The sequence below is a fragment of the Euprymna scolopes genome, chromosome 2 (assembly GCF_053919585.1).
Source record: "Euprymna scolopes isolate OS-2025 chromosome 2, ASM5391958v1, whole genome shotgun sequence".
Taxonomy (NCBI): Eukaryota; Metazoa; Mollusca; class Cephalopoda; order Sepiida; family Sepiolidae; genus Euprymna; species Euprymna scolopes.
Window position 1 is genome coordinate 193,426,723 of NC_136483.1, and position 25,385 is coordinate 193,452,107.

Here is a 25,385-nt window from a genome sequence, read left to right on the forward strand (position 1 = left end):
CACCATCCAATTTTCTTCCACTTAAATAAATCTTTTCGTTGGTCTTTTAAAAGGCATTTTGTTTTTTCGTCCATGCAACATTTTCGTTACATAGAATTAATATATAGAAGTATTACACACATCTGTCATCCTAGTAGATGATTAAAACAAGGACATCCTCTCAAGAAGAGAACCATTCATTTTGACAGGAATAAAACAAAATCTAAGCGATAGTGGTGAAAGGAGGGAAGTTTTATTTCAAAGTTTTTCCCTATTACACAACGGTCCTGGATATGACCTTAAACTATATCTGATGGTGAGGCCCCAGCTTATGGGCTTTGGGGAGTGTGGAGCCACCCTTTAATTGGCATTGCTCCCAGGTCCACTCTAACCCAGAGTGGTAGTACCTGTTAGGGTCCCAACTATGGGTTAAATAGAAACCGACTTGAAAAAACATATTCTATTAAAAAAATTTTAACTGGATTCAGCATTAAATAACCTGAAAAGGGTTGATATGCCGTAAAACAACCAACTAACCAACCTATTGCACATCATGCCCGAGATTAGAAGAGAGCAAAAAAAAAGCAAGATCTTGATCACCAACGTTTTTCAAAGTGCTGTGAATGAGAGTTGCTTTATCTGTATAGATGTCAACAGATGATCTTAGAATATTATTAGGAAATTCATTAATAAAGATTAGGAAGAGATTAGTCCCGGAATAGATACACTGGTATTGGTACCATACGCTTCAGACTTCTGACCTACTTTTCAATATTTATCAAAGAGAAAGGATTTAATGATTGAGAATAAATTGCCGGATATTCCATAACTAGCAAGTTTTGGGAAGCAAACCTTGGTGTTTGTACATTATAAATATACTAGCCTGGGTACCCGATATTGCCCAGGTGTTTGGAGGTGTGTGTTGAACAAAAAAAAAAAGAAGTTGTAGCAGGCCGGCAGGCTCAAACCCGTGAATGCGGAGAGATGTGTTAAAAAAAAATGTTAGTAGCATGGGGAGGGAATCAAAACAACAGTAGGCAGCCAGGTTGAAGAGAGGTGTTAAAAAAATAGTGGTAGTAGGCAGGCAGGCTTCGAACCCATGATGCGAAGGCGGAAAAGAAAATCTGACATCTTAGCTGATGTCTCCATCACACGACTGGAAATCAAAAGTGTTGAAATTGAACAAACTAAATCCAATGATGGCAATGACTTGCTAAAATGTTGGTGAAAAATATCGACTCCCCTCCTTATACAAAACAGCCAAGTTTAGGGTTAAGGAATTAATGTTTTTGGCCAATTTTTCGATATTTGTCGTCTGAGACGTCGAGCTTCAAAATCACCAATCTTGTCAGGATCTGTCATCTCTGTTGAAAGTTTTTGCTATGCATACATACATACACACATACATACATACATACATACATACATACATACATACATACATACATACATACATACATACATACATTTAAATAGACAGGTGAGATTTATATTATAGATGTCTAAAAAAAATCCAAATAATGCCTTTTAAATAAAGAAAACTAGTACATACTTATGTGTCATGCTGGCATTAGGAAAAATTCCAAATATTATGAGAAATGATCAAGGTAAAAAATAATTACAAGTACAAATAAAATTTATTGAATAATGCAGTTTTGTACTATCTTTTAATTGTGAAGAGTTCTCAGATTTTAGGGGAGGTAACTATAATTTATCAATTTTACCAAATAATTCTAATTCTTGAACAGCCAATATGTATGTATTTATTTTTTATTTATTTCTTTATTTCCAGAAGTCAATGTCGTGGATTGGCTGTCAAATCAATTTTCAGGATACGAGTATTGTTAAGAATTTTTTTAATGTACATAAATGATTAATTTTTGCGTATTACGCTTAAAGTGTGTACTTAGGAGTGTTAATGACTACTATATTAGTGTTGTGTGATATCAGTGTTTAAGTAACGGGACGATTTTAATTGGTTGAAAATACTTTGAATTAACACGTTCCTGTGACAACTTACTTGCTTTAAGAAGTGAGGAAGAAAGCAAATCCAAACGTTCATAGGGATCACTTCATAATTTAGCCGTTACAAAACTATCGTTCAGACTATTTGTTTACGCCTAGAAAACAAATTAATTTTCAAATTAATCATAAGCAAACATGTATGGTTAAACACAAGTTCAAGAAGAAAGTGTAGTCTCTGTTCTGATACTAAACTTACACTATACTGTCTTCAGGTAGTGAAGGAAAATTCTTTCTAGACGGAGGCAATTTTAATTTTTGTTCCCATCTAGAGTATCCTTTTTGGGAGAAGCTAAATTTTTCTCACATGTAACAACTACGCCGGAACCAAACTTGACAAGGAACATTTTTTAGAAGTCACCGTTTCCGGTTCTCAAAAAAAATCATGTGACAGGAAATAAGGGACTTCTACCTTCCTCTTTAGAAGGCTAGAGTTCGACATGGTAGGACGGGTTTTCCCTTCGCGGCACTAAGCAAAGCCTTCACCACGTGTGTACAAAATATGTAATTCTCCAGGACTAAGACGCCCAGAAAAAGGACCCTAAAAAAATGGCAAAGCTTACAGCTAATGTAAGGAAAGCCCCGCGGCATTTTCTTGTTACAATTCGTAACGAACAAACTTTTAGCTACTCCCATGAACTCTTATTTTAAAAAAACATGTGTTTTCAACACATGCTCTTACCATGAACCCATGTGGATTTTAACTATTCTATGAGCTCCTCTTTTTAATAAACTTTACTCCTTAAACCAGCTATAAAAAAAAACAATTTCCTCAGTCAGAAGGATTTCTACCCTAAGAACTCACTAGATAATAAACTTCTACTCCATGTAACTCTCCGATAAATAAATCTACATCATTATTTTTTTACGCCAATCTGACGGTATTTTTTATTTATTTTTCCAAGAAATATTTGTAAGTGACTTGTTGCCACTTTATCTTCAACACCGATAACAGGTCGCTTCACACATTAAAAATCAACCTTGTGTCTAACTTTTCCTTTCCTGGGAAGGTAAGTAATAATAATAATGGCACAATCTATGAAAGATTAATGCAAGCAACAGTAAACGTAGTCACTAGTTTTGTCTTCTCTGCGCCAGCCTCTCGAACCAAAGGTTCTCAAGTCCTTCACCACCCTTACTCAAGGCACGCCTCCATGCTGGTCTATCTTCGGCTAGCTCCTCCCACACATTCACATCGATGCCAAGAGCGATCGGATACCATTTGGCTATGTCTTTAAAGCACATTTGTCAGTTTGCTGTAGAGGATATCCTTAGGGAGACGGCCATTGGGCATTCTGCGCAGGTGTCCAAGCCAGCGCGATCATCGTATCTTGAGTGTCTGGAACAAGGAGCAGCTGCCGTCATGAACCTTTTCATTGGTGATTCTATCCCACCAATTGATGCCTATGATATGTCGCAAGCATCGGAGATGGTAGACGTTCAGTCTTTTCTCGTGACGAGCATGCGTGGTCCAAGTCTCTGCTCCATGCAGTAGGGTACTCAGAACACAGCATTCGTAGATGCGGCATTTTGTGCGAGAAGTGAGGTATTTATTGAACCATGCTCTTTCACGTAGTCGGTTGAAAATAGACGCTGCTCTACCTATGCGCGTTTGTAGCTCCTGTTCAATGGATACTCCCTTGTTGATGTTGGATCTAAGATACGCAAAGTTCTTGACAATCTCTAGTTCGTGGCCATTGATGGTGATTGGTGATGCGTCACCATCACAACTGTCTTCTTCACACTTATTACCAGTGCGAACTCCGCACAAGCAGCACTCAGTTTGTCAAGCAGCCGCTGGAGTCCACTTGCGGAGTGCAAGACCAATGCAGCATCGTCTGCAAACAGCAGCTCAACTATTAGGACTTTTTGAATTTTGGTTTTGGCGAGTAGGCGAGCCAAGTTAAAAAGTTCTCCATCAGAGCGAGTATGAAGGAACACACTGTCTTCGTCCTCGTGATTTCCAAAAGCGTGGTGCAGAAGAACTGAGAAGAAGATGCCAAACAGTGTGGGAGCCAACACACAACCTTGCTTGACTCCACTGCACATGAGGAAGTTGTCAGACATGTCACCCTCGAAGAAGACTGCGGCTGTCATGTTATCATGGAGTGATCTTATCAAACTAAGAAGAGTTGGTGAACAGCCTAACTTTTGTAGGATGGCAAACAGACTATCTCTACTGACCATGTCAAAAGCTTTTGTGAGGTCCACAAATGCGATATGGAGAGGTCTACGTTGTTCTCTGCATTTTTCCTGGATTTGACGCACTGAAAATATTATGTTCGTGGTTGAGTGCCCACTGCGGAAACTGCATTGCGATTCTGGATAAACGCGGTTTGCAATCTGCTGGAGCCTTGGAAGGAGCACTCTGGCAAAGACTTTATCGGTGACGCTGAATGAAGATATACCACGGTAGTTATTGCAATCTCCTTTGTCTCCTTTCTTGAATAAAGTGACAATTTTAGCATCTTTCATAGCTATTGGAAATTTTCCGTTGCGCCAACTGGTGCAGAGGAGGTCGTACAAGTGCGGGAGCAGGAACTTATCGCACTTGAGCAGATCTGCTGGAATCTCATCGGTACCTGAGGCCTTCCCTACATTCGTGTGTTGGAGAGCTACTTCGAGTTCTGACATAGTTGGAATGTTGTCCAGTTCGACTAGGGTGTTAAAGTTCGGAGTGAAACTTAAAGCTGTGACTGTGATGTTGCGTGGTTCGCCATATAGTACAGAGTAGTGCTCCACCCAGCGTTCAAGCTGTTTCATAGGATCAGTGATGAGCTCCCCTGTAGTAGATTTTAAAGGGCAAACTTTCTTTGTGCTCAGTCCAGTTGCCTTGCGGAGTCCACGGTACATCACACATAGTTTACCGCAGTCAGCAGCAGTCTGGATTTCGTTGCACAGGTTGTTCCAGTAGTTGTTTGCACAGTGCCGAGCAGCTTTCTGGAATTGACTGCGAGCCTCTTTCAGCTTGGACAGGGTGCTGCATGTCGGCCTGCTCACATAGTTCTTGTGAGCATCGTTTTTGGGCAGTAGTAGAGGTTCTAAGATTTCTGCATTCTCAGCCATCCAGTCTTCGCAAGGCGGCCGCTTGGTTCCAAAGGATGTGACTGCAGCGTAAGGGAAGGTAAGTAGGAATAGAGGAAAATTCAGCTCTGTAAAAAAGGCATTCTGGATAGGAACAAAAATACCTTCTTCAGACAATAAACTCGAAAAGAGGAGGTAATAAAGTAGGTAACTGCCTCCTAAATGCGAAAAAAAAAAAACGCTACAAATTGATCATAATTCCAAAGATTTGGTAAGTTGTGTATCTAACTTTTTGTTTTAGGTTTTCTTTTTGTCGATATGTGAAGGAAAATTTCGAAGAAAGGGAAATAATCAGTGATTGAAAAACAAGGGAGATAATCTTGAATATTCGGCTGCTTAAAAAAAAAAAAAAAAATGGCGTCGTCTTTTGCTTTCTCTCACAAATTGAAGTATTTAAAATGCCAATTTTTATTTTAGGTAAGTTAGTTTTACTAACTACACATCTTGTCAGCTATCGTATGATCTACTACTGAAAAATTACGTATCTATTTCATAACAGTATAAGATATTGTTCAAGACTCATAAAACAGTTTCGGTTTAAGCTCTGTTTACACACCCGGTTTGTTTTGCTTTTAAATTCTCACAAAAATAATTGGTAAAAACGCCAAAAACAAACAAAAGTTTTTTCATTAACCTAAGAAGCACTAACCGGTTGGCAACACACAAGAAGGTACTTGTGCAGTATACGGACCGTGTATTCTTTTAGATAAAATTTTGCAAATTAAATTTTTACGGTATCTTTTGTTTAATATTATATTATTGTTATATGAAAGTAAAGAATAGTTAACAAAACGGCAGATATGCAGTTTAGGCTGTAGAGATAGCCTCTAACCCTTGCACGATTAAAAGTGACAGTTTGTAAAGTTACACCGTTTTCACGTCACCAAAACGTCAATGATTCATTAGTTTTATTTTCTTTTTGTTGCTTAAAGTCGGCCTTCGGGACAAGATCACAGTTTAGTATTTGTTCTGATGCTACACTTTTGGTCAAGATCAAAGTGTAGTATATGTTCTTCAGATGCTGCACTTCCAATTCTTGTTCTCTTTCGGTGGAGGATCAGTCCTTCCTTCACGACCGAGACAATTTTTTATTTTTGTACCTTTTCTCCACGTTAAAAAACGACCCTGGTGTCTAACTCTGTCCCGTGGGGAGGCATAGTAAATAGGTACACTTACTTCACCTTTTCTGTCCTCGGTCAGTGAAGAAGAGATCCTTCGTGACTGAGATAATTTTTATTTTTGCTCCTATCCCTTTTGGGAGATTTAGATTTTCCCCACATTAAAAACCGACCTTGCCCTCGTGGGGAGGCAAGTAAACAGATGCTTAGAGTCGACAGATTGGTTTCGGTGCTTATTCAGATTGGCACTTATGGCAGCAATCAAAAGTAAAGAAAATACAAAAAAGTCTGTAAGATGTACATACCAGTCACGGAACAAAGATGAAATATTTTAAAAAATACGTAATTTTATCAAATTGTTTATTTTTTATACAAGAAAATCAAGTTTTACGAATAAGCGAGTCGTAATGTTTTTGTCCGCCATGATTAAATTGGTACGTGTTTAGTTTAATCAAGACATTAAAAAAAATGAAAATATTGCAAAAAAAAGAAAAAAAAAAAAAATTATATTGTATGGAATAAAGTTATCATAAAAAAATTATATTGCATGAAATAAAGTTATCATACAAAAAAAAATTACTTCATTTTATCAAGTAATTTTTTTTTTTTTTTTTTTTTTACAGAGGCAACTTTAATGAGATCGATTGAGTCGCGGCCATCTTGATTATTTCGCAGATGAGGAGAAGGGCGCCAGGGTTATTCCCTCTGGCGTCCTTCTCCTCATCTGCGAAATTCACCAGCTGTGACAATCAAGTTTTAGTAGGGTGTATTCCAATTCCTGCTGTAGCTGTTCATTTGAACCTGAAATCATTAAAATTGGTTGGTCATCTCATAAGATGTATAGCAATAATATACTGAATTTTCAAGAGTCTACAACAATTTTTAATGCCTGTACAAAAAGTCTGGAAACTTATTGAAGGCACCTCATAATCTACTAAATAATATTCTCTGGTAGATCATTGATATTGAGAAGAAACAGTGTTACACCCAGAATAGAGCTCTGAGGAAAACCAGCCTTGATAGGAAAAGAGAATTAAAAAGACACCATCCAGTGTTATTAGCAAGCTTTGATCAGAAAGAAAACATATATCACAACCCTAAGGTTTGTGTAGAAGACTAAAATGCAACACTCTGTCAAATGCCTTCAAAATGTCACATACGATGGCCTTAATCTATCCTAAATTATACATAAACTGACAGATTTAGTTGTTTTTTGTTTGTTTTTTGCATGAATTCAGAATTGTTTTTTTTTTTTCCATTTTTTAATTAAAGCTGATCTTCTACATTTTTTAATGATGTGGATTTCATTCTTGGATATATTTGCATATACCGACTGAGCTGGTCTTGTCATGTGGCTTGCATGGAGGACGCTAGACTGCCAAAACGAGTGCTCTTAAGTAAACTAAATGTGGGAAATCAACCCCAAGACCGCATACTACTTAGATTCAAAGACCAGCTGAAGAAATCTCTAGGTGAGGCCAATATAGATCCAAACACCTTTGAAGCCTCTTCAAACAACCAACATGAATGGAAGAACAGAGTCAAAGTGGGTAAAAGCCAATTCAAAGAAAATAAATTAGCCAATCTAATAACCAAATGGCAACAAAGGGCCCTTAGAGCCAACCAACCCCAACCACCTCCATAATACAATGTGACCAATGCCCCCGACTATTCAGAGCTAAATTGGTATTTCCAGCCACAAAAGGATTCACTATCCTGATAATGATTTAAATTCTTACAAAACTCAAAGCTTTCTCTTCTGCTTCTTTTCTGTATTGAACTTTGGAACTATGAATGCATGCCAATGATATTGGTATATATCTCAGCAAATTCTAGGGCAATGTTGAAGAGTTCTTTGGATGTGGATGGATTCATGATATTAAGTTGTAGGGAAGTACATTTATTTTCAATATCCTTAAATCAAATGATTGTTTTGGCAATATTGATATTTTATAGTAAGCCCCACTTTCCCCAATGGTTTACTTCTACTTGTGCAACTGCCATTGCTCAAAGGCAGCATGCGTACCACAGATTTAACCGACATAAGTCCAGTTCAAACAGACAGAAGTATATAGAAGCCAGAAATAATTGTAAGAAAGAAATAGCGACAGCTAAGAGAGAATTTACTGAAACCACCAAAAAACGCACCGAAGCACACAAATTAGGAACAAAAATCTACAACAGTGTAGTAAATATATATATTATTCCTTAATTGGAATTCATTTTTTTGAAATGAGCATTATATGTTAATTTTATGAAACGTTGTGAACCAATAAAAAGATCCAAAAACAACAACTAAGCCCTAGTCCAGCACCTAACAGCTGCTAAACTCCTGACTGACAAACAATATGGATTCAGGCAAGCCCGTTCAACAGCAGATATCTTAACTGTAGTTTCTGAACGTATATACCGTTCATTGGATAAAACAGGGGAGGGTAGAGCGGTGGCCCTTGATATATCTAAGGCTTTTGACAGGGTATGGCACGATGGTCTTCTAAGGAAAATTAGATCATATGGAATCACTGGAAGAATTCATAATGTAATTAAATCCTTCTTAAGTAATAGAAAAATCAAAGTTGTCCTCGACGGACGCACATCCAAACAATATGACATAAATGCGGGAGTACCTCAGGGGTCTATCCTTGGACCTCTATTATTCCTGATATTCATAAACGACCTCCCTGATAATATTGTTTCGGAGATGGGTATATTTGCCGATGACACCACTCTCTATAACAGATATGAGGGGAAAACAAATGAACACATATCCAAGGAAATGGCAGAAACACTAGAGGATGACCTCCAATCCGTAGTGGAATGGGGACAAAAATGGTTGGTCACATTCAATGCTGCTAAGACTAAGCTTGTTTCCTTCAATAACTACAAGAAACCTTCTCTACCACCAATAGCAATGGCCAAGAACACATTGCCTGAAAGTACTTCTTTTAAACTCCTTGGCCTAACGTTTACAGAGAATATGAACTGGAATAGATACATTGAGAGCATTGCCAAGGCTGCTGCAAGGAAGGTTGGCTCCCTCTACCGTGCTAGAAAACTACTTACGCCTGCCAGTATCCTATACCTCTATAAGGCAACCATTCGCCCATGTATGGAGTACTGTTGTCACATCTGGGCTGGTGCATCTGCTGCTTGTCTCTCACTCCTGGACAGGGTTCAAAAAAGAGTCGCCAACCTGATAGGTCCTGAACTGTCATCTAGGCTTCAACCTCTGTCCCATCGACGAGATGTTGCATCCCTCTGCCTGTTCTACAAATACTTTAATGGTGAATGCTCTGACGAACTGCAAACACTTGTACCTCCCCGACGTAACTACCCCCGACAAACCCGACAAGCTACTAAGTCTCATCCCTTTACAGTAGAGATCCCTAGGTGCAAGAAAGCCTTTTACTCCAATAGTTTCTTCCCCAGAACTGCGGGTCTTTGGAACTCCCTTCCGGGATTCTGCTTTCCCAACTGCAATGATATGCAGAAGTTCAAGTGTAATGTTAACAAACATCTTTCTACTCTTCTCCCTTCATAATAACCCCACTAATTAATTCCCTAATAGTAACCCCCTGCTTCAAAGTGGCACTGTGCCTTGTTTGGGGTGAAAATTGAATTAAAAAAAAAAAAAATAGTCCGAAATAAAAATAAAATTAACATATAATGCTCATCTCAAAAAAATGAATTCCAATTAAGGAATAATATATATATATACCAATCGGTACGGACCTGACTATGGAAAGATCAGATAATAAATAAACGTGGATTTATAAGATCAAAGAATCCAACCTTGATCGCCCTTCGGGGCCCGTGGCGCAGTTGATAGAGACGTTGAATCTCTACGGTTCCAGATGAACATTGTCTGAAGATAGCGGTTTCAATCCCACCCAAAGCGTGCCAGAGGTAATTGGTCAAAAATGTGGTGAGACGACAACAACTACGGATGGCAGTGATGGCTGAGAATGCAGTTAGGAGATTCAAAGTTCCTATCCGTCGCGGTTACCACCTGACGAAGGCCAGAGGAAGTTGGCCGAAACGTTGTGAACCAATAAAAAGATCCAAAAAGAACAACTAATAAAGATGAGACTAATAGTCCGAAATAAAAATAAAATTAACAGTGTAGTAAATAATGGGCAATCAACAATTCGCCCACTAACCAACAATCACAAGGTTGTTTGCTCAACAACCTAGAAGGCTAACATGCTTGCCAGTCGGTTTGCCTCAAACTCCACACTGGACCTCAAACTCCTCCCTGACTTTCCTTTGTGGACAGACGCCATGCTAGACAATCTAGAAATCACCCCTGCTCAGATGCATGCCAATGATATTGGTATATATCTCAGCAAGTAAAAAACCTTGACACTTCAAAAGCATGTGGACCCGATCTAATCCCGGCTATTAAAAAAGTGCTCCACCGAAGTAGCTCCAGTTCTCTCCAAACTCTGCAACAAATGCTTTAATGAATCTTGCTTTCAGGACTGCTGGAAAACTGTTTCTGTGGTACCAGTCTTCAAGAATTCTGGCGAAAGAACTGACCCAGTAAATTATCACCCCATTAGCCTCCTCCCACTTTTTGCCAAAATATTTGAGTCCATAATTAACCAAGCTCTAGTCCATCACCTTACAGATGCTAAACTTCTGACTAACCAACAATATGGATTTAGACAAGCCCGTTCCACAGCAGACATCCTAACTGTAATCTCTGAACATATATACCATTCACTGGACAAAGTGGGGGAGGGTAGAGCAGTAGCTCTAGATATATCTAAGGCTTTTGACAGGGTATGGCATGAGGGTGTCCTCAGGAAAATTAGATCATACGGTATTACTGGAAGAATACTTAACATAATTAAACCCTTCTTAGATAAGAGAAAAATCCAGGTTGTCCTCGATTGTCGTACATCTAAACAATATGATATAAATGCAGGAGTGCCTTATGGGTCTATCCTTGAACCTCTATTATTCCTAATATTCATAAATGAACTTTTCGACAAAATTGCCTCTGAAATGGGTATATATGCTGATGACACCACTCTCTATAACAGACACGACAGGAAAACAAATGAACACATATCTAAAGAAATGACAGAAACACTAGAGGATGACCTCCAATCTGTAGTGGAATGGGGACAAAAATGGATGGTCACATTCAATGCTGCCAAGACTAAACTTGTTTCCTTCAATAATTACAAGAAATCTTCTCTACTACCAATAGCAATGGCCAATGACTCTTTATCTGAAAGTACATCTTTCAAACTCCTTGGCGGTTCACGGGAAACATGTGTTGGAACAATTATATTGAAAGCATTGCCAGGACTGCTGCGAAGAAGGTAGGCTCCCTCTACCGTGCTAGAAAACTACTAACACCCGAAAGTATCCTGTACCTCTATAAGGCCACCAAGGCTGATGCATCTGCTACTAGTCTCTCGCTCGTAGACAAGGTTCAAAAGAGAGTCGCCAATCTGATAGGTCCTGAACTGTCATCTAAGCTTCAGCTTCTGTCCCATCGACAAAATGTTGCATCCCTCTGCCTGTTCTACAAGTATTTTAATGGTGAATGCTCTGACACACTGCAAGCACTTGTGTCCCATGACGTAAACACACTCGAAAAACCCGACAGGCAGCTAAATCCCACCCCCACACAGTAGAGATCCCTAGATGTAAAAGAGCCTTTTACTCTAGTAGTTTCTTCCCCAGAACCGCTAGACTTTGGAATTCCATTCCAGGTCCCTGTTTTCCCAACTGTACTGACTTGCAGAAGTTCAAGTGTAACGTGAACCGACATCTTGCTGCCCAACTCCCTACATAGTACCCCAGTAGCTGTTGCCCTTGATAGTAACACCCTACACCAAAGTGGCAATGTGCCTTGTTTGGGGTGAAAATGTAATTAAAAAAAAATATAAAAAAAATATTGACCCGCTGGTTTAATTCTAGGCCTTTTATATTTGCTTCTAGAAAGGATTGTTTTACTGATTCCTTCTATTTTAGATTTGGTTAGATTAAGTGAATGTTAGGGTTATTGTTAAAATTACTTTTGTGTTCTTTAAATAAGATATAAGTCGCCTTAGATTTTAATTTACTTTGTCATTAATCTTTATAATATATATAAGATTCCTAAGTGAAAAAAAATGCAATTGAAGAAGGCTGCAGGTTATATCAGCCAAAACATTGTGAATATAACAATTAAGATGAGTGCAGTAGTCCAAATACAAATTATGTGCTTTTTCATTAATTTTGAAATAATATTTCTCTTTATGTTGACAGTCATTTTAATATTTAAAACATTTTCTTTTTCTGACAGAAAATTGTCAAGTGTGACAAGATTTTAATGATCACCATGGAAACAAGGGCAGAAAGATTTGTACTGGGTTTTCTGACTTCCTTTCTGCTTGTCTCTCTTGGGTTACAAGTGACTGGATCCAATCTGTTGTCAGAAGCAGAAACTTGCCAGGCAACTCACACGGATTGCGATGGACTAGCTTTCAGAACGGAGCCTTATAGTCTGCCGTACGAATCAAGATGGAAGAAGAGAGAAAACATGATGAAAAAGTATACGTTCAACCATAGCCTGGACAGCATCGATCATCGTAGCGGACTCTCTCAGGAGGAATTCGAGCAAATCTATGATGGCAAATGGTAAGACGCACAATACACACACACAAAGTAATGCAAAGATAGTTTAGGACAGGGGAGGGGGGGCAAGCACTACATTGACTGGGAGATCGGAGAACCAAAAAGGGTTGACAAATTTATGAAAGACGCATATTTTTATTTTTGACAAGATGTACCTGGCATTGCCCGGTATTAAATGTAACGGTAAATTCCTTTTAAAAAATTGGTACTTCTGCTGTTTAAAGGCCGTTTTTTCGCGAGTCTCACTCAGCAACACCTGGCGGACAATAGAAACCGTGAATAGAAGTCATAAATTTTACTGTTTTATTGGGGGGGGGGGTAATAAAAGTTTTGTTTCTTTGAATTAGTGAGCAAATATTTTTTTGCTTTGTTTATGTATGGAAATTTATACTGGTATTTTTTTATGCCCTGCCCCAGCATAGTATAAACACCCCCAACCTCCCCATATTAAGAACATCTTTCGGAATGAACACCCCCAACCTCCCCATCTTAAGAACAGCTTTCGAGGTTGGGAGTATTTATTCCAAAAGCCATTCTTAACATGGGGAGGTTGGGGTGTTTATACTATGCCCTTTCCTTCCCTTTCTTTTCTTGTTTTTCCTCCAATTTTTACCGTCTGCTCCCTTGCATATCTTTTTGCTCACTCGGTATAATCTGATGGTTTCCATTGTTCACCGGGTATTGCCAAGTGAGACTCACAGAAAAACGGGCTTTAAACTGCAGAAGTACCAAAAAATTAAGTAAAAAAATGGAAACAAACTAAGACGTGTATGCAACTATTATTTTTTTTTCTAAACAGTTCACTTGTAAGTAAAAGAAAATAACTGAGCTGAGATCGAAACCAAAACCTAAAGACAGTGAGTCAAGTTCAATAACCATTAGACCAACTTTCCACGATCTTTAAAAAGTGTTTTCAAACCTCATGAAACAGTTGACAAACAGATAAAAATCTGATGATCCGCAAAGACCAATTTTTCAATTCTGACTCCTTAGCAGCCCTTTTTTCCGGATGAAAACCAATTAAAAAGTTTTCCATATGTCTGAATACCCTATATACAAAATTTAAGGTCTGTAGATCAATAATTCGTTGAGTATAAAGGTTGAGAAGTGTCCTCACACACACATTCTCACTTCTATAGATATATATAGATAAGGATTGATAGTTTGGATTATTCTGAGTATTGTTGCAGCCAATATAAGTTTTGACCCTCTGCAGGTGCATCTTTTCAAATTTGGGAATCTTTATGTTGAACTCGAAACCAATTCAGAATTTTAAATTCAACCCTTTATTTAACCCACTGGGGTAGATTAATCTCATCCCATTAATGTTATTGTCATTCTGAATAATTATTGCTTGTAGTAAGAATTGAACATCCAACCTCTAAAAAAACTGATTTAGAACTGATTGTAAACAAACACTTTTAACCATTACACTATATGTCAATGTGGACAATTTTGGGGGCCTTAAACCTATTCATATTTACTCTAATATTACTATTATTTTTCTTTTTACCATTAAACTGATTTAGAATTAATTGCTAACCAGGAAGATGCAGAAGGTGATTGCTAGGGGTGCTGAAGCACTTGCACCTTTTATACCTGTTTTAAAAGTGCCCTTTTCAGAGGAATGTATTATCGGTCTGTACCTCATCACTTGAGCACCTGTTTTAAAAGTGCCCTTTTCAGAGGAATGTATTATCGGCCTGTACCTCATCACTTGAGCACCTGTTTTAAAAGTGCCCTTTTCAGAGGAATGTATTATCGGTCTGTACCTCATCACTTGAGCACCTGTTTTAAAAGTGCCCTTTTCAGAGGAATGTATTATCGGTCTATGCCTCTTCACTTGAGCACCTGTTTTAAAAGTGCCCTTTTCAGAGGAATGTATTATCGGTCTGTACCTCATCACTTGAGCACCTGTTTTAAAAGTGCCCTTTTCAGAGGAATGTATTATCGGCCTGTACCTCATCACTTGAGCACCTGTTTTAAAAGTGCCCTTTTCAGAGGAATGTATTATCGGTCTGTACCTCATCACTTGAGCACCTGTTTTAAAAGTGCCCTTTTCAGAGGAATGTATTATCGGTCTATGCCTCTTCACTTGAGCACCTGTTTTAAAAGTGCCCTTTTCAGAGGAATGTATTATCGGTCTGTGCCTCATCACTTGAGCACCTGTTTTAAAAGTGCCCTTTTCAGAGGAATGTATTATCGGTCTGTGCCTCATCACTTGAGCACCTGTTTTAAAAGTGCTCTTTTCAGAGGAATGTATTATCGGTCTGTGCCTCATCACTTGAGCATCTTCCCTGCAAAAGTTCTCTGCATGTCACTGTTGTTAACAAACATGTTTAACCATTAGCATGTGTCAGTAAGGACAATTTGGAGAGCCTTAAACCTAATCATATCCAGATGTCATATATTTCTACTTATTATTATAGAATCTATAGATAAGTATGATAGTGTGCGTGTTATTTTTTGTGTTATGCTTGTATCTTTTTCTTCTGAGTGACTGTCATTTAATTATTACGATCTTCCATTTCTTGTAATAAATAATTTTACCTAGAATCTATAAATATAAATTCGTATTCCTGTCTATTTGTTTCTTTGTTCACAATTTGATTAATATATACAAAAGGTCCATTATTATAATGTTTCATTCATTCCTATATATATTGTATGATTTTTTCAAAATATACAATTAAGAGGTGATGTCATTTGCATATTACATTAAGGAAAATCGATTTTATTAAATAGCGATATGTTAGTTATTCTTTATAGTGAGAGAATTGTTTTAAGTGTTCTATTTAAGTTTATTATTTAAATTTGGTTTATATTGATAACATATTTAATTTAATTTCTTTTTACTGACATCGATTTTTTTATAAACTGGTTTGAGTTATTTCCTCTGGGTGCGAACTTTGTTCTTCTTGTTTTTGTTTTCTTTTTTGGTGGATATTAAAACTAAAAACTTTTAAACATTATTTTTTGTATTAGTTTAAATAAAATAATTTCTGTGATTTTGCAATTAACGCTGTGGTTCAACTACGATTCTTTATTTAAAACAAAAACAAAATAATTTTCATTTACGTTTTTTACCATTTTTTTTCTTCACATTTTTTTGACATCGTAACTGCTAATTTTTTTTCTTTTAATAACACAATAAGTCATGACTCATCATTTTTATAACATAAAAACGTGTATTTCGGTTAACACAAATTCTACTTTGGTATTTTTGAAACTGAATTATTTACAGTTTGTTTTCGTTGCAACTAACCATAAAATCATATCTTTCTAGACTGAGGTAGCATAAAAGAAATTTGTTTAAACTGGAATATAGTCATAAAAAGGTGCTCAATATCCGGAGAAGAGCTTCTCTTCGTATCCCTTCTGCCGAAATATCTGGTGGAGAGTTTGTCACATACTTCTTCTTTTTTCGGGGGGAGAGGGTATTACATTTTCGTGTTTTCATTCGTTCTTTTATTTTGAAAATTTTTGTTGGGGTAACGATTGAGTTGACATATAATAATGAAAAACTGCTCAATATTCTTAGTATAGAAGGTGTGGCCAAACCGAACTTTGTGTTAACCCTGGCAGCGCTGGGTATCAATGCTAGTTCTTCATAAGTTTTGGTTTAAGTTTTGATTATAGCTGAAGAAACTTAAGTTTTGGTTTCGGCTTTGATTCAAGCTGATGCACTTAAGTCATATGGATATATATTTTTACTTTTGTAATCACAACCCTATACTATATAAGAATTGATAGAAAATTGACTCTATAATGATGTATATGAAATCTGCATGAATTAAAATATCATATTCAAGCATAATTTACGACCAGGCTACGTTTGCAGTTTTAACAAAAGAGCTACAATAATATCGGAGCATCTCCGTTTACACTGAACATCCACAGAATGCCAACATCAGTATATTACATATGAAAGAATCCGCTGTGGAATTTCGACAAGTCACACTAGTTACTATTATTTATTTTTACCATTACTTGTATTGCAATTATTTTTACTGATTTGTATATTTGGATTATTCAGATTACTGTTCTCATCATGAGTGTTATTCACACAATGTTTTAATCATTATGACCTCTGACCTTCTTCGAGTGCATCTTGCAGAATTTAGGAACCTTTCTATCAGACTAGGAAACCTATATGGATTTTTGGTCTGCCAACAAAAGGAGGGTGGACCTTTAAATTCATCCTTGTCCGTTTGTCTGTCTGCACTTTTCTCAATAACTACGCTTTGGAATATTTTGAAATTGTGCACAAACATTAAACATGATATGAGTAAAAAAGTAACAGAACGGATTTTGCATGAACTTAGTCATTTTTTTTTCTTGCTTCATTCACTGTGCACTCACGGGGGACCATGCATGCTTCACTTGTTTAATTCGCAGAGGTAGTATGCTCTAGTACTGTCAACTATGTCCAGGTAGAAGTTTTAAGCAATTCACAAATATATTTTTAGTATCCCCCATACTGAGGATTGAACCTTCAACATCCAGAAAAGTGTCACTTAGAACTGAATTTACTTAGTACTTTATCCGTTACACCATGAGTCCTTGAGATACAAGTAAGATACACCTGAAGAAGTTTGGAGGTTACATCGATTGACACATTGTAAAAATTACACTCAAGAGGAGATCAGTAGTACGAATAATCCAAATAATAAGAATTGTTAATCCTTGTCTCAAAAGTTCAGAAACATAATTTTCTTATTGATGTTTTACTATTTATAATTATTGATTGTGAAGTTCAACTAAAAGGATGCTAAGTTTGAAAAGATATATTTGAAGGCAACAGAAAACACTGAATAAGATAACTAAGATGAGAATAATAGATCGAAGGATCTAAATAATAAATATTGATTTCAGATTAATTCATTTTAAAAAATAATTATTTCAAATTAATTTTAGAATTCTAGCCATCAACATTGTAATCATGAAAGCTACTGTTTCTTTGTCTCATATGTTAAGGGCTATAATTGTAGAAATTAAGTCTTTTTGATAGATTTACTGATCCTGTATGATATTACAGTCAGCAGGTCAGCTGTTAATCTTAAAGGGCAAAATCTATATTGCTTGTCACTAAGTGGATTGCTTTTGCTGAAGTGATTGACAAGTTAGTTTCAGACAACTTATAACTAATCAGTATTGTATTTTTAAATACTGGCCAGACTGACAAATTTTTCTAAGAAGATGGAAAACATTTCTTTGTTAAGCAATGATTGAACAACATCTTAAGAATAGAAGCTAGGGTGCTTGTCCAGAATTTGCCCACTCCCATGAAAAAATAAAAATGAAGAAAAATCTGGAGGACGTAAGTACCCGTAATGGAAAGAAAATATCGTACACCAAAAATCATGTAAATTTATCAAGTGGTTTTATTTTTAAATAAGAAAAATCGAATTTTATTGCTAAGCAATGAGCAACAATCACATGATACGATCTTCAAAGCAGTTTGAAGAAACAAGGGAGATAACTTTAAATAATTCAAACTTTTGTGAGATTTTAGAAAGCTATTTTTAATATGGGTAGTGGGGCATTGGAAAAACTCAAATTTGCTTAAAAATGATTTTTCTTTATAAAAATATAACTACTTGATCAATTTACCTGATTTTAGTATATGATATTTTCTTTCTCTCATGGATACATACAACATACATATTTTTCTTTATTTTTGCTTTTTTATAGAGAGGAAATGGGGGGAGGGGTCCCAACTATAGCCAAAGTTAGTTCTGGCTGCAAATTCTTAAGCACAATGACTGGAATTTTGCCAGGACCGCTTGCTTATCAAGGTTCTTGATAAGTTTGGCAACATCCTGAACAGATATATAGATGTTGCTCAGAGTATTTTCAGTCTTAAGGAGAAATTGTGAAGAAAAGTGGCCCTAATCACAAAGGGTGGAATTTGAAGCAAAGTTATTTGCAAAATGTTTAGCTTTGTCAGATGCTGAACTCATTACGTCTGGTCCATTATTGATGGTTGGAAAATTTATTCAATAACCTATTCATTATTTTTCAAAATTCATCATAACTAAGCCTCTGTTCTGCAACTCTGGTTCTAACACATTCAGTATATGACTCATTCGTATTTTCTATAACATTTTTGCTGCAGTTGCAGTCATTTTTGAAAGTGACTTTACTTTCAGGGCATCTTTTTCTGTGAGAGAGCAATATAAGAATTTGTTATTTTTGCATTTGAAGAAACTGTAGTTTAATAATTGTAGAGTTGAATGTAATAATCAAAGAAGAAAGCACCCACATGTGTGTGAATTACGTGGCTATACGACTTAACTTCAGGTGGGATCTGAGGGAGGAAGAGAGAGAAAAATTAAAGATGGTGGCCATGGCTTTATAAGGTGTGGTCTCATGGAATCGCACAAGATCACACCGTCCACCGCACATACATGCAAATGAAATGCAGTCAATTTTTTAATAAAATGCCTGTTGGCAGAGGTGAGGGTGAGAAACGTGTGCTGGAAGTTAAGAGAGAAAGTTGTGAGGAGGAAATACAGTGACAAATTCTGTGAACTTTTGTGTTTTTTTTTTGTTTCTTTTTTTTTTCTTCTCAAAATACCAGCCCATTTAACTGCAAGCTATTTTGGGGTGAGGGGGGGACAAGTTCGACCTTAAATTAATACCAGAATTCAATGGCTCAACCCCGGTACTTGACTAGGTGGAGAAGGTGGAACTGCATCGCCTGTTGTCTAGTGTGAAGAGCATTGAACACGTGATTCCTCTACGACTGTCCGGCGGGGCTTTCACTGTGTATCAACAGTTTAGTCCTAAGGAAAAACAGGATTATGAAAGGATCAAAGCAACACTATACAAGAAGTTTGCTATCAACCCTGCCACTGCTTGGGAGCAATTTGAGGCAAGAACCTTATGTTCAGATGAAACTGTTGATGTGTATCTGGCCGAGCTGACAAAGTTGACAGTGTTGTTTGGTGGGCTGCCTGAGTGAGTCTTGGCATGCAAATATCTGGCAGGGCTCCCAACCGGAGCAAAGCAACTCCTGCAAGCTAGCTCAAACATAGCTTCATTGTCCTTTAATGACCTCGTAGATCAGGCCAGAACCGTGATGAAGAATACCTATGAGATGAGAGAACTGGTAGTCGCTGTTGCACAGTCCACACCGAGTAATGACAGACCATGCCCGGGGCCCAGCCCACGTGGTGAAGTCATGTATTATAGTTGCAATGGCCGGCGGTGACTGACAGCTGTTCACTGTGACCAGTGTAATGAGACTGGTCATATGGCCCGGGATTGTGCGGAAAACAGGGTCGGGAACAAGGTGCCAGTGTCGACCTATTCCCCAAGCAGAAATTAGATGAGGCACTTCCGTCCATTCAGGTCTATATCAACGAGACATTGTGCTCAGCATTCCTCGATTCTGGATGCTATCGCACCATAGTGTGCGTGGACCTCTGCCGTATTTGAAAGATACAATTCTTCTAAATGTCAGGGTGACCACCATCAGTGGAGAGACGCGAACATGTTGCGGGGTGGGCACTTTAAACATTCGCACAAGAACTAGAAATTCGGCTAACATTGGGGTACTGGTGGCACTCAAAAACTGCTGAGCTTTGACCTGCTTCTAGGCTATGATGCCATCCGAGCCCGAGGTGGTGTTCACATAATGCAGACGGAGAGGGGGGGGGCAGTTTCAGGAAAAGGCTTCAGTATGCGCTGTGCTGAAGATTAACCAGCCAGACTTTATTGTTAAATTTGACCAGCCACAGAAGGCTTGGACCGCCTTATGGAAGTGGTCGAAAAAACAAGGAACCAGCCAAACTGCGGAATAAAGTAGCCGAGTACCATGTGCCCAACCAAATGAGGCCTGCATACAAAGAGGAATTCTGCGAATGGATTAATAATGGCTGGTTAATACCCTACCCCTATGAGAAACTTCAACCTCCCAAAGGCCTGATCCTGCTGATGGCAGTTTCTCAGCACAACAAAGCAAAGGTGAGGCTAAACACGGATGTTGATGCGTTCACGGCAGATTTTATTTTTATTTAAATTTTCACCCCAAACAAGGCACAGTGCCACTTTGAAGTAGGGACTGCTATCGGAAACATAAGTTGCAGGGGTATTATGAAAGGAGATGAGTAGCAAGATGTCTGTTCGCGTTACACTTGAACTTCTGCATGTCAGTACAGTTGGGAAAGCAGAATCCCGGAAGTGAGTTCCAAAGTCTAGCAGTTCTGGGAAGAAACTATTGGAGTAGATGCTGATGTTTGTGCCAGCAAGCTATGAGAGTGGCACCAGCAAGGTTCCAATGTGTCTCTGCTGGATCTAAGAAAAGTATACTTGCAGGTCCGGATCAGCGAGACGATGTGGCGAATTCAGACAATGATGTTTGCCAGCAGGAGGTACTGCCTTACCAGACTAAGCTTGGGGCTGAATGTGGCACCCCAAATAATGAAGACCATCATTAACACTGTGTTGTCACAGGAAGAAACAATAAAAAAGGGGACATCGGCGTACCTTGATGACATATGTGAATGAAGACGTTGTGTCATCATCACACGTAAGGTTCAAATTGGCCAACTTTGGTTTGATTTATAAAGACCCAGAACATTTGGAGGATGATGCCCGTGTCTTGGGCCTGAACGTTCAACAGGAGCAAGGGACCTTAAAGTGGGGGCGCGGAACTGCAGTTCCTGAAATGCCCAATGTCTTCACAAGGCGAGCTGTATTCTCCCTATGTGGAAAACTTGTGGGCCACCTACCAGTGTGTGGATGGACTCGTGCAGCAACAGGCATCATAAAGAGGAGGGTAAGCGCAGTCGCTAAAGGCTGGGATGATGAAACAGCAGACAATCTGTTGGTTCGCATGGAGAGGAGACCATCACAAGGGTAAAGCAGGATTACCCCACCAAAGGAAACTGGTGCATGCAGGGAGACGAACTGAACGTGTGGGTGGATGCAAGCTCTCTGGCGATTGGTATGCTGTTAGAGAAGAATGAGGCTGTGATTGAGGACGCCTGCTGGTTGTGACCAGCGAATGACGTTGCTTATATCAACCTGGCAGATCTCGATACGGTGATAAAAGGCATCAAACTGGCACTCCAGTGGAAAGTCAGGAAATTATGCATACACACTGATTTGCTATGCGTGTACCACTGGATATCGTACCACTAACAGGCAATACTAGGGTGCGCACTAAGGCAGCCACCAAGATGATGATCAGATGGAGGTTGGAGACCGTAAGAAACCTGATAACAGAGTACAGCCTGTCTGTAGATGTGGTACTGGTCACTTCAAATTGCAATCTTGCTGAGAGGCTCACTCGGGTGCTACAGAAATGGTATGACGCCATGAAGAAGGAAACTGAGCCAGTACGATTATTATGTGCTGCCTCTATTGAGGTGGCAGACAAAATCAGGGAGATACATCACAACAGTGGGCATCCCAAAGTAAGACAGACATGTTATTTTGTACAGTTGATTAATCCATCAGTGCCCAAAAGTGTAGTAAAAATGGTAGTCAAGGAATGGCAAACATGCCAGTCAATCGACCCCACCCCCCTGTCTAGATGGCGTAAAGGTCGGCTGGGAGTAGATATGACTTGGAGCCCACTGGGGATAGACATAACCCACTATGGCAACCAGCACTTCCTCACCCTGATTATGGACCGTCAAGGTTTGCTATCTGTCGCCCATTGTTAAGACAGGATTCCTCGAGTGTGATCCATGAATCGGAGTCCATATTTTACAAAAGGGGGCCGCATAAAGAGATTCTCACAAACAATGATATGGCCTTCTGCAGTGGAGAGTTCAGGCATTTTGTAGACGAGTGGGGGATCCAGCTCAGACACTGATATGCACATGTGCCCATTGGAAATGGCATTGCAGAGAGGTGCCACTGAAGCATGAAGAGGATTGCAGCAAGAAAACAATGCACGATCGCAGAGGTGGTCTATATATATAATGCAACACCAAAGGATGCCGTGACTGCTGCAAGCGCACCCGCCAATGTGATCCATTGCTATCGAGTGTGAATCAAAAACATTGATGCCCGTCTGCCTGATCAGTAGGGAATCCAAGGGCCATATGAGTTAAGGGACACTGTCTGGGTGAAGCCTCCCAATAGCCAATGTACCACTGTAGTATTGAGAATCCCAGCTTAATTGCTATATAGGTAGTTTTAGAAATAGAAGTTATATAAGCATATTTTGGGTTTGCCATCAGCGATTTAGCAGGGTCAGAAAAGGTTGGGTTTGACAGGCGTCAAACTCAAGTCACCTTTTGACAACCTAGATAGAATGCACCGGAAATTAGGGGTGACACAGGAATTGTGATCGTAGGCTTCCGGTTGCCGACCACATGGGCTGAGAGTTGGTTTTGTGCAGCAAAGAATGCAGACGGGAGATTTCGGGTCTCCAACAACCAGGGTCCGAGATATAGGCTTGCCTTGAATAAAAGATTGAAGCTTCAGTCCATCTTGTTGTCATTAATGAATCTGTCTGCAGTGACCACTCCCCAACGAGATGGAGACCAGCGTCCAAGAAGATATCATCTGCTGGCCAAGGCTACCAGGTATGTACACATTACATTACACATACACGTCTCGGGAAACCTTCCAAGGGAAGAAACGGTGTAAGGATAAGAACACACACCCACACACACATATAACAGTGAACTGCATGTAACATATGTAAGAGCATGCACACCCACACATGTAAGAACAGTGATAAACACACAGACGCTTAGTAGTAAACGTAAAAGTACCCATAAAAGTAACAGTAAGGTAAAACGGTAAAAGAAACCGTAGTAATAAATGTTTTAATAAGAAGAATAAAGAATAATACACAAACACAAACAAATTTTTAACACCACCAGCTTTCAAAGAGGACAAATCACTGGCATCATCAGTGAGTAGGCCATGCTAGTTGATGTGACGGATGTCTGACTTGCCTTAAATACGAGTTGGCGAGTAGCAGTAATGATGAATTATCCAACAATGACCTGTGGATCAGACCTATTCCCCATGATGGTACGACTGCAAACCTTAATGCTGATGGCGATAGTTCCAGCACCCCTTCTAACAGCTCCAATGAAGATGATGAAGTCCAGCCAATTCCCCTTCATTGGAGTGCCTGCAACAAACGACCCCATCTACAATACCACATGTGTGATCTGGAGACCAGGGGGGAGTGTAGAGTTGAATGTAATAATCAAAGAAGCAAGCGCCCATGTGTGTGTGCATTGTGTGGCTATACAACTTATCTTCAGGCGGGATCTGAGAGAGAGAGAGAGAGAGAGAGAGAAAGAGATTGAAGAAACGTGTGTTAGAAGTTGAGAAAGAAAGTTGTGAGGAGGAAATACAGTGACGAATTCTGTCTGAACTTTTGTGTTTTTTTGTTTCTTTTTTTTTTCTCCCAAAATAGCAGTCCATTTAACTGAAATAATATAATAAGAGAATATAAAACATATAAAAGCAGATTAACTGTTGCCTGTTGTAACAATGGACAAGAAAATAAAGGCCTACTAACTTTAAAGTGTAAGGAATGTTTCACATGTTGAGCACTCGTTTTTCAGTGAAGAAAAAAAAAAAAAAACAAGTGATTTTGTCCTGAATTCCCCCTACATCAAAAAACAAAAATAAAGAAAAGTCTTGATGATGTACATAGCCAGGGTAGAATGAATATTCCAAAAATCATATGAATTGATCATATAGTTTTATTTTTAAATAAAATATCAAATTTCATGAGTATCCAAGAAATGATTTTCTCACTTGCCATTTTGAAAAAAATCTCAAGAAAAAAAGGAGATAACTCAACAACAATAATTCATACTAGATTTATGTTGTAATGCCTACGAATTCCTATTAATTGCTTAAAATATTTTTCATAATAAAAATAAAACTACTTAATCAATTCAGGAGACTTTTGGAATATTTTTGTTTCGTCACAGATACATACATTATACAGACTTTTATTTTTGTTCTCAAAAACAAAGAGTGAAAAACAAAAACAAGTGATTTTTTAGAAGAAATCTTACTTAATTAATCAAAATTACTACAGTGATCTAATTTATATTATTTTGTTCCATTATATATTTAGAGGAAAAACCTCTTTATCAAATGATAGATGTTTCAAATAAAATTATCGTTTTTCAATGTTATTCTTCTTTTTACATTATAAGGGACATAACTCCTTCTTAACGATGTTTCCAAATTGAAATGTTAAAATTTTTCTTTTAAATTGTTGACCTGTGGCATTTTCTTGAGGAGTAAACACAGAAATGCCTTTTTTGTTTGTCTAAACAATAAAACAATATTCATTTCTAATTTGGTAATTGTACTAAATAATTATTCTACCCTTGATACTTTTGTTTGTGTTTCACCGTTTTTGTTATTGTTTCTTTCAGGCCAGTTCTTTTAACAGATGTCGTTACAGAATGGCCAGCTTTCAAATGGACAAAGGAGTTCTTTATCAAAAATTATGGAGATGAAAGAGTTACAGTAAAAATTTCTCAGGTTCAAAACGGATTTTTTTTTTTTCATTTTAATATTTAATATTTTCCAATTCTATAA

The 25,385-nt window shown here is 38.1% G+C and overlaps 1 protein-coding gene across 3 annotated transcripts in view; it reads left to right on the top strand.

The window, feature by feature from the left end:
• LOC145300699 (uncharacterized) overlaps nucleotides 1-25,385 on the top strand; it is a 91,385-nt gene that overhangs the window by 34,529 nt on the left and 31,471 nt on the right. Inside the window, exons 1-3 of one of the 3 annotated variants that reach the window (XM_080144507.1) lie at nucleotides 5,400-5,502; nucleotides 12,508-12,842; nucleotides 25,220-25,328. In XM_080144507.1, the coding sequence (XP_080000633.1) occupies nucleotides 12,535-12,842; nucleotides 25,220-25,328 (417 nt within the window). In that variant the 5' untranslated portion in view covers nucleotides 5,400-5,502; nucleotides 12,508-12,534. Of the gene's footprint in view, nucleotides 1-5,399; nucleotides 5,503-5,619; nucleotides 5,756-12,507; nucleotides 12,843-25,219; nucleotides 25,329-25,385 lie in introns of those variants that run through there. The other 2 variants (XM_080144508.1, XM_080144509.1) reach the window with 2 other exon arrangements.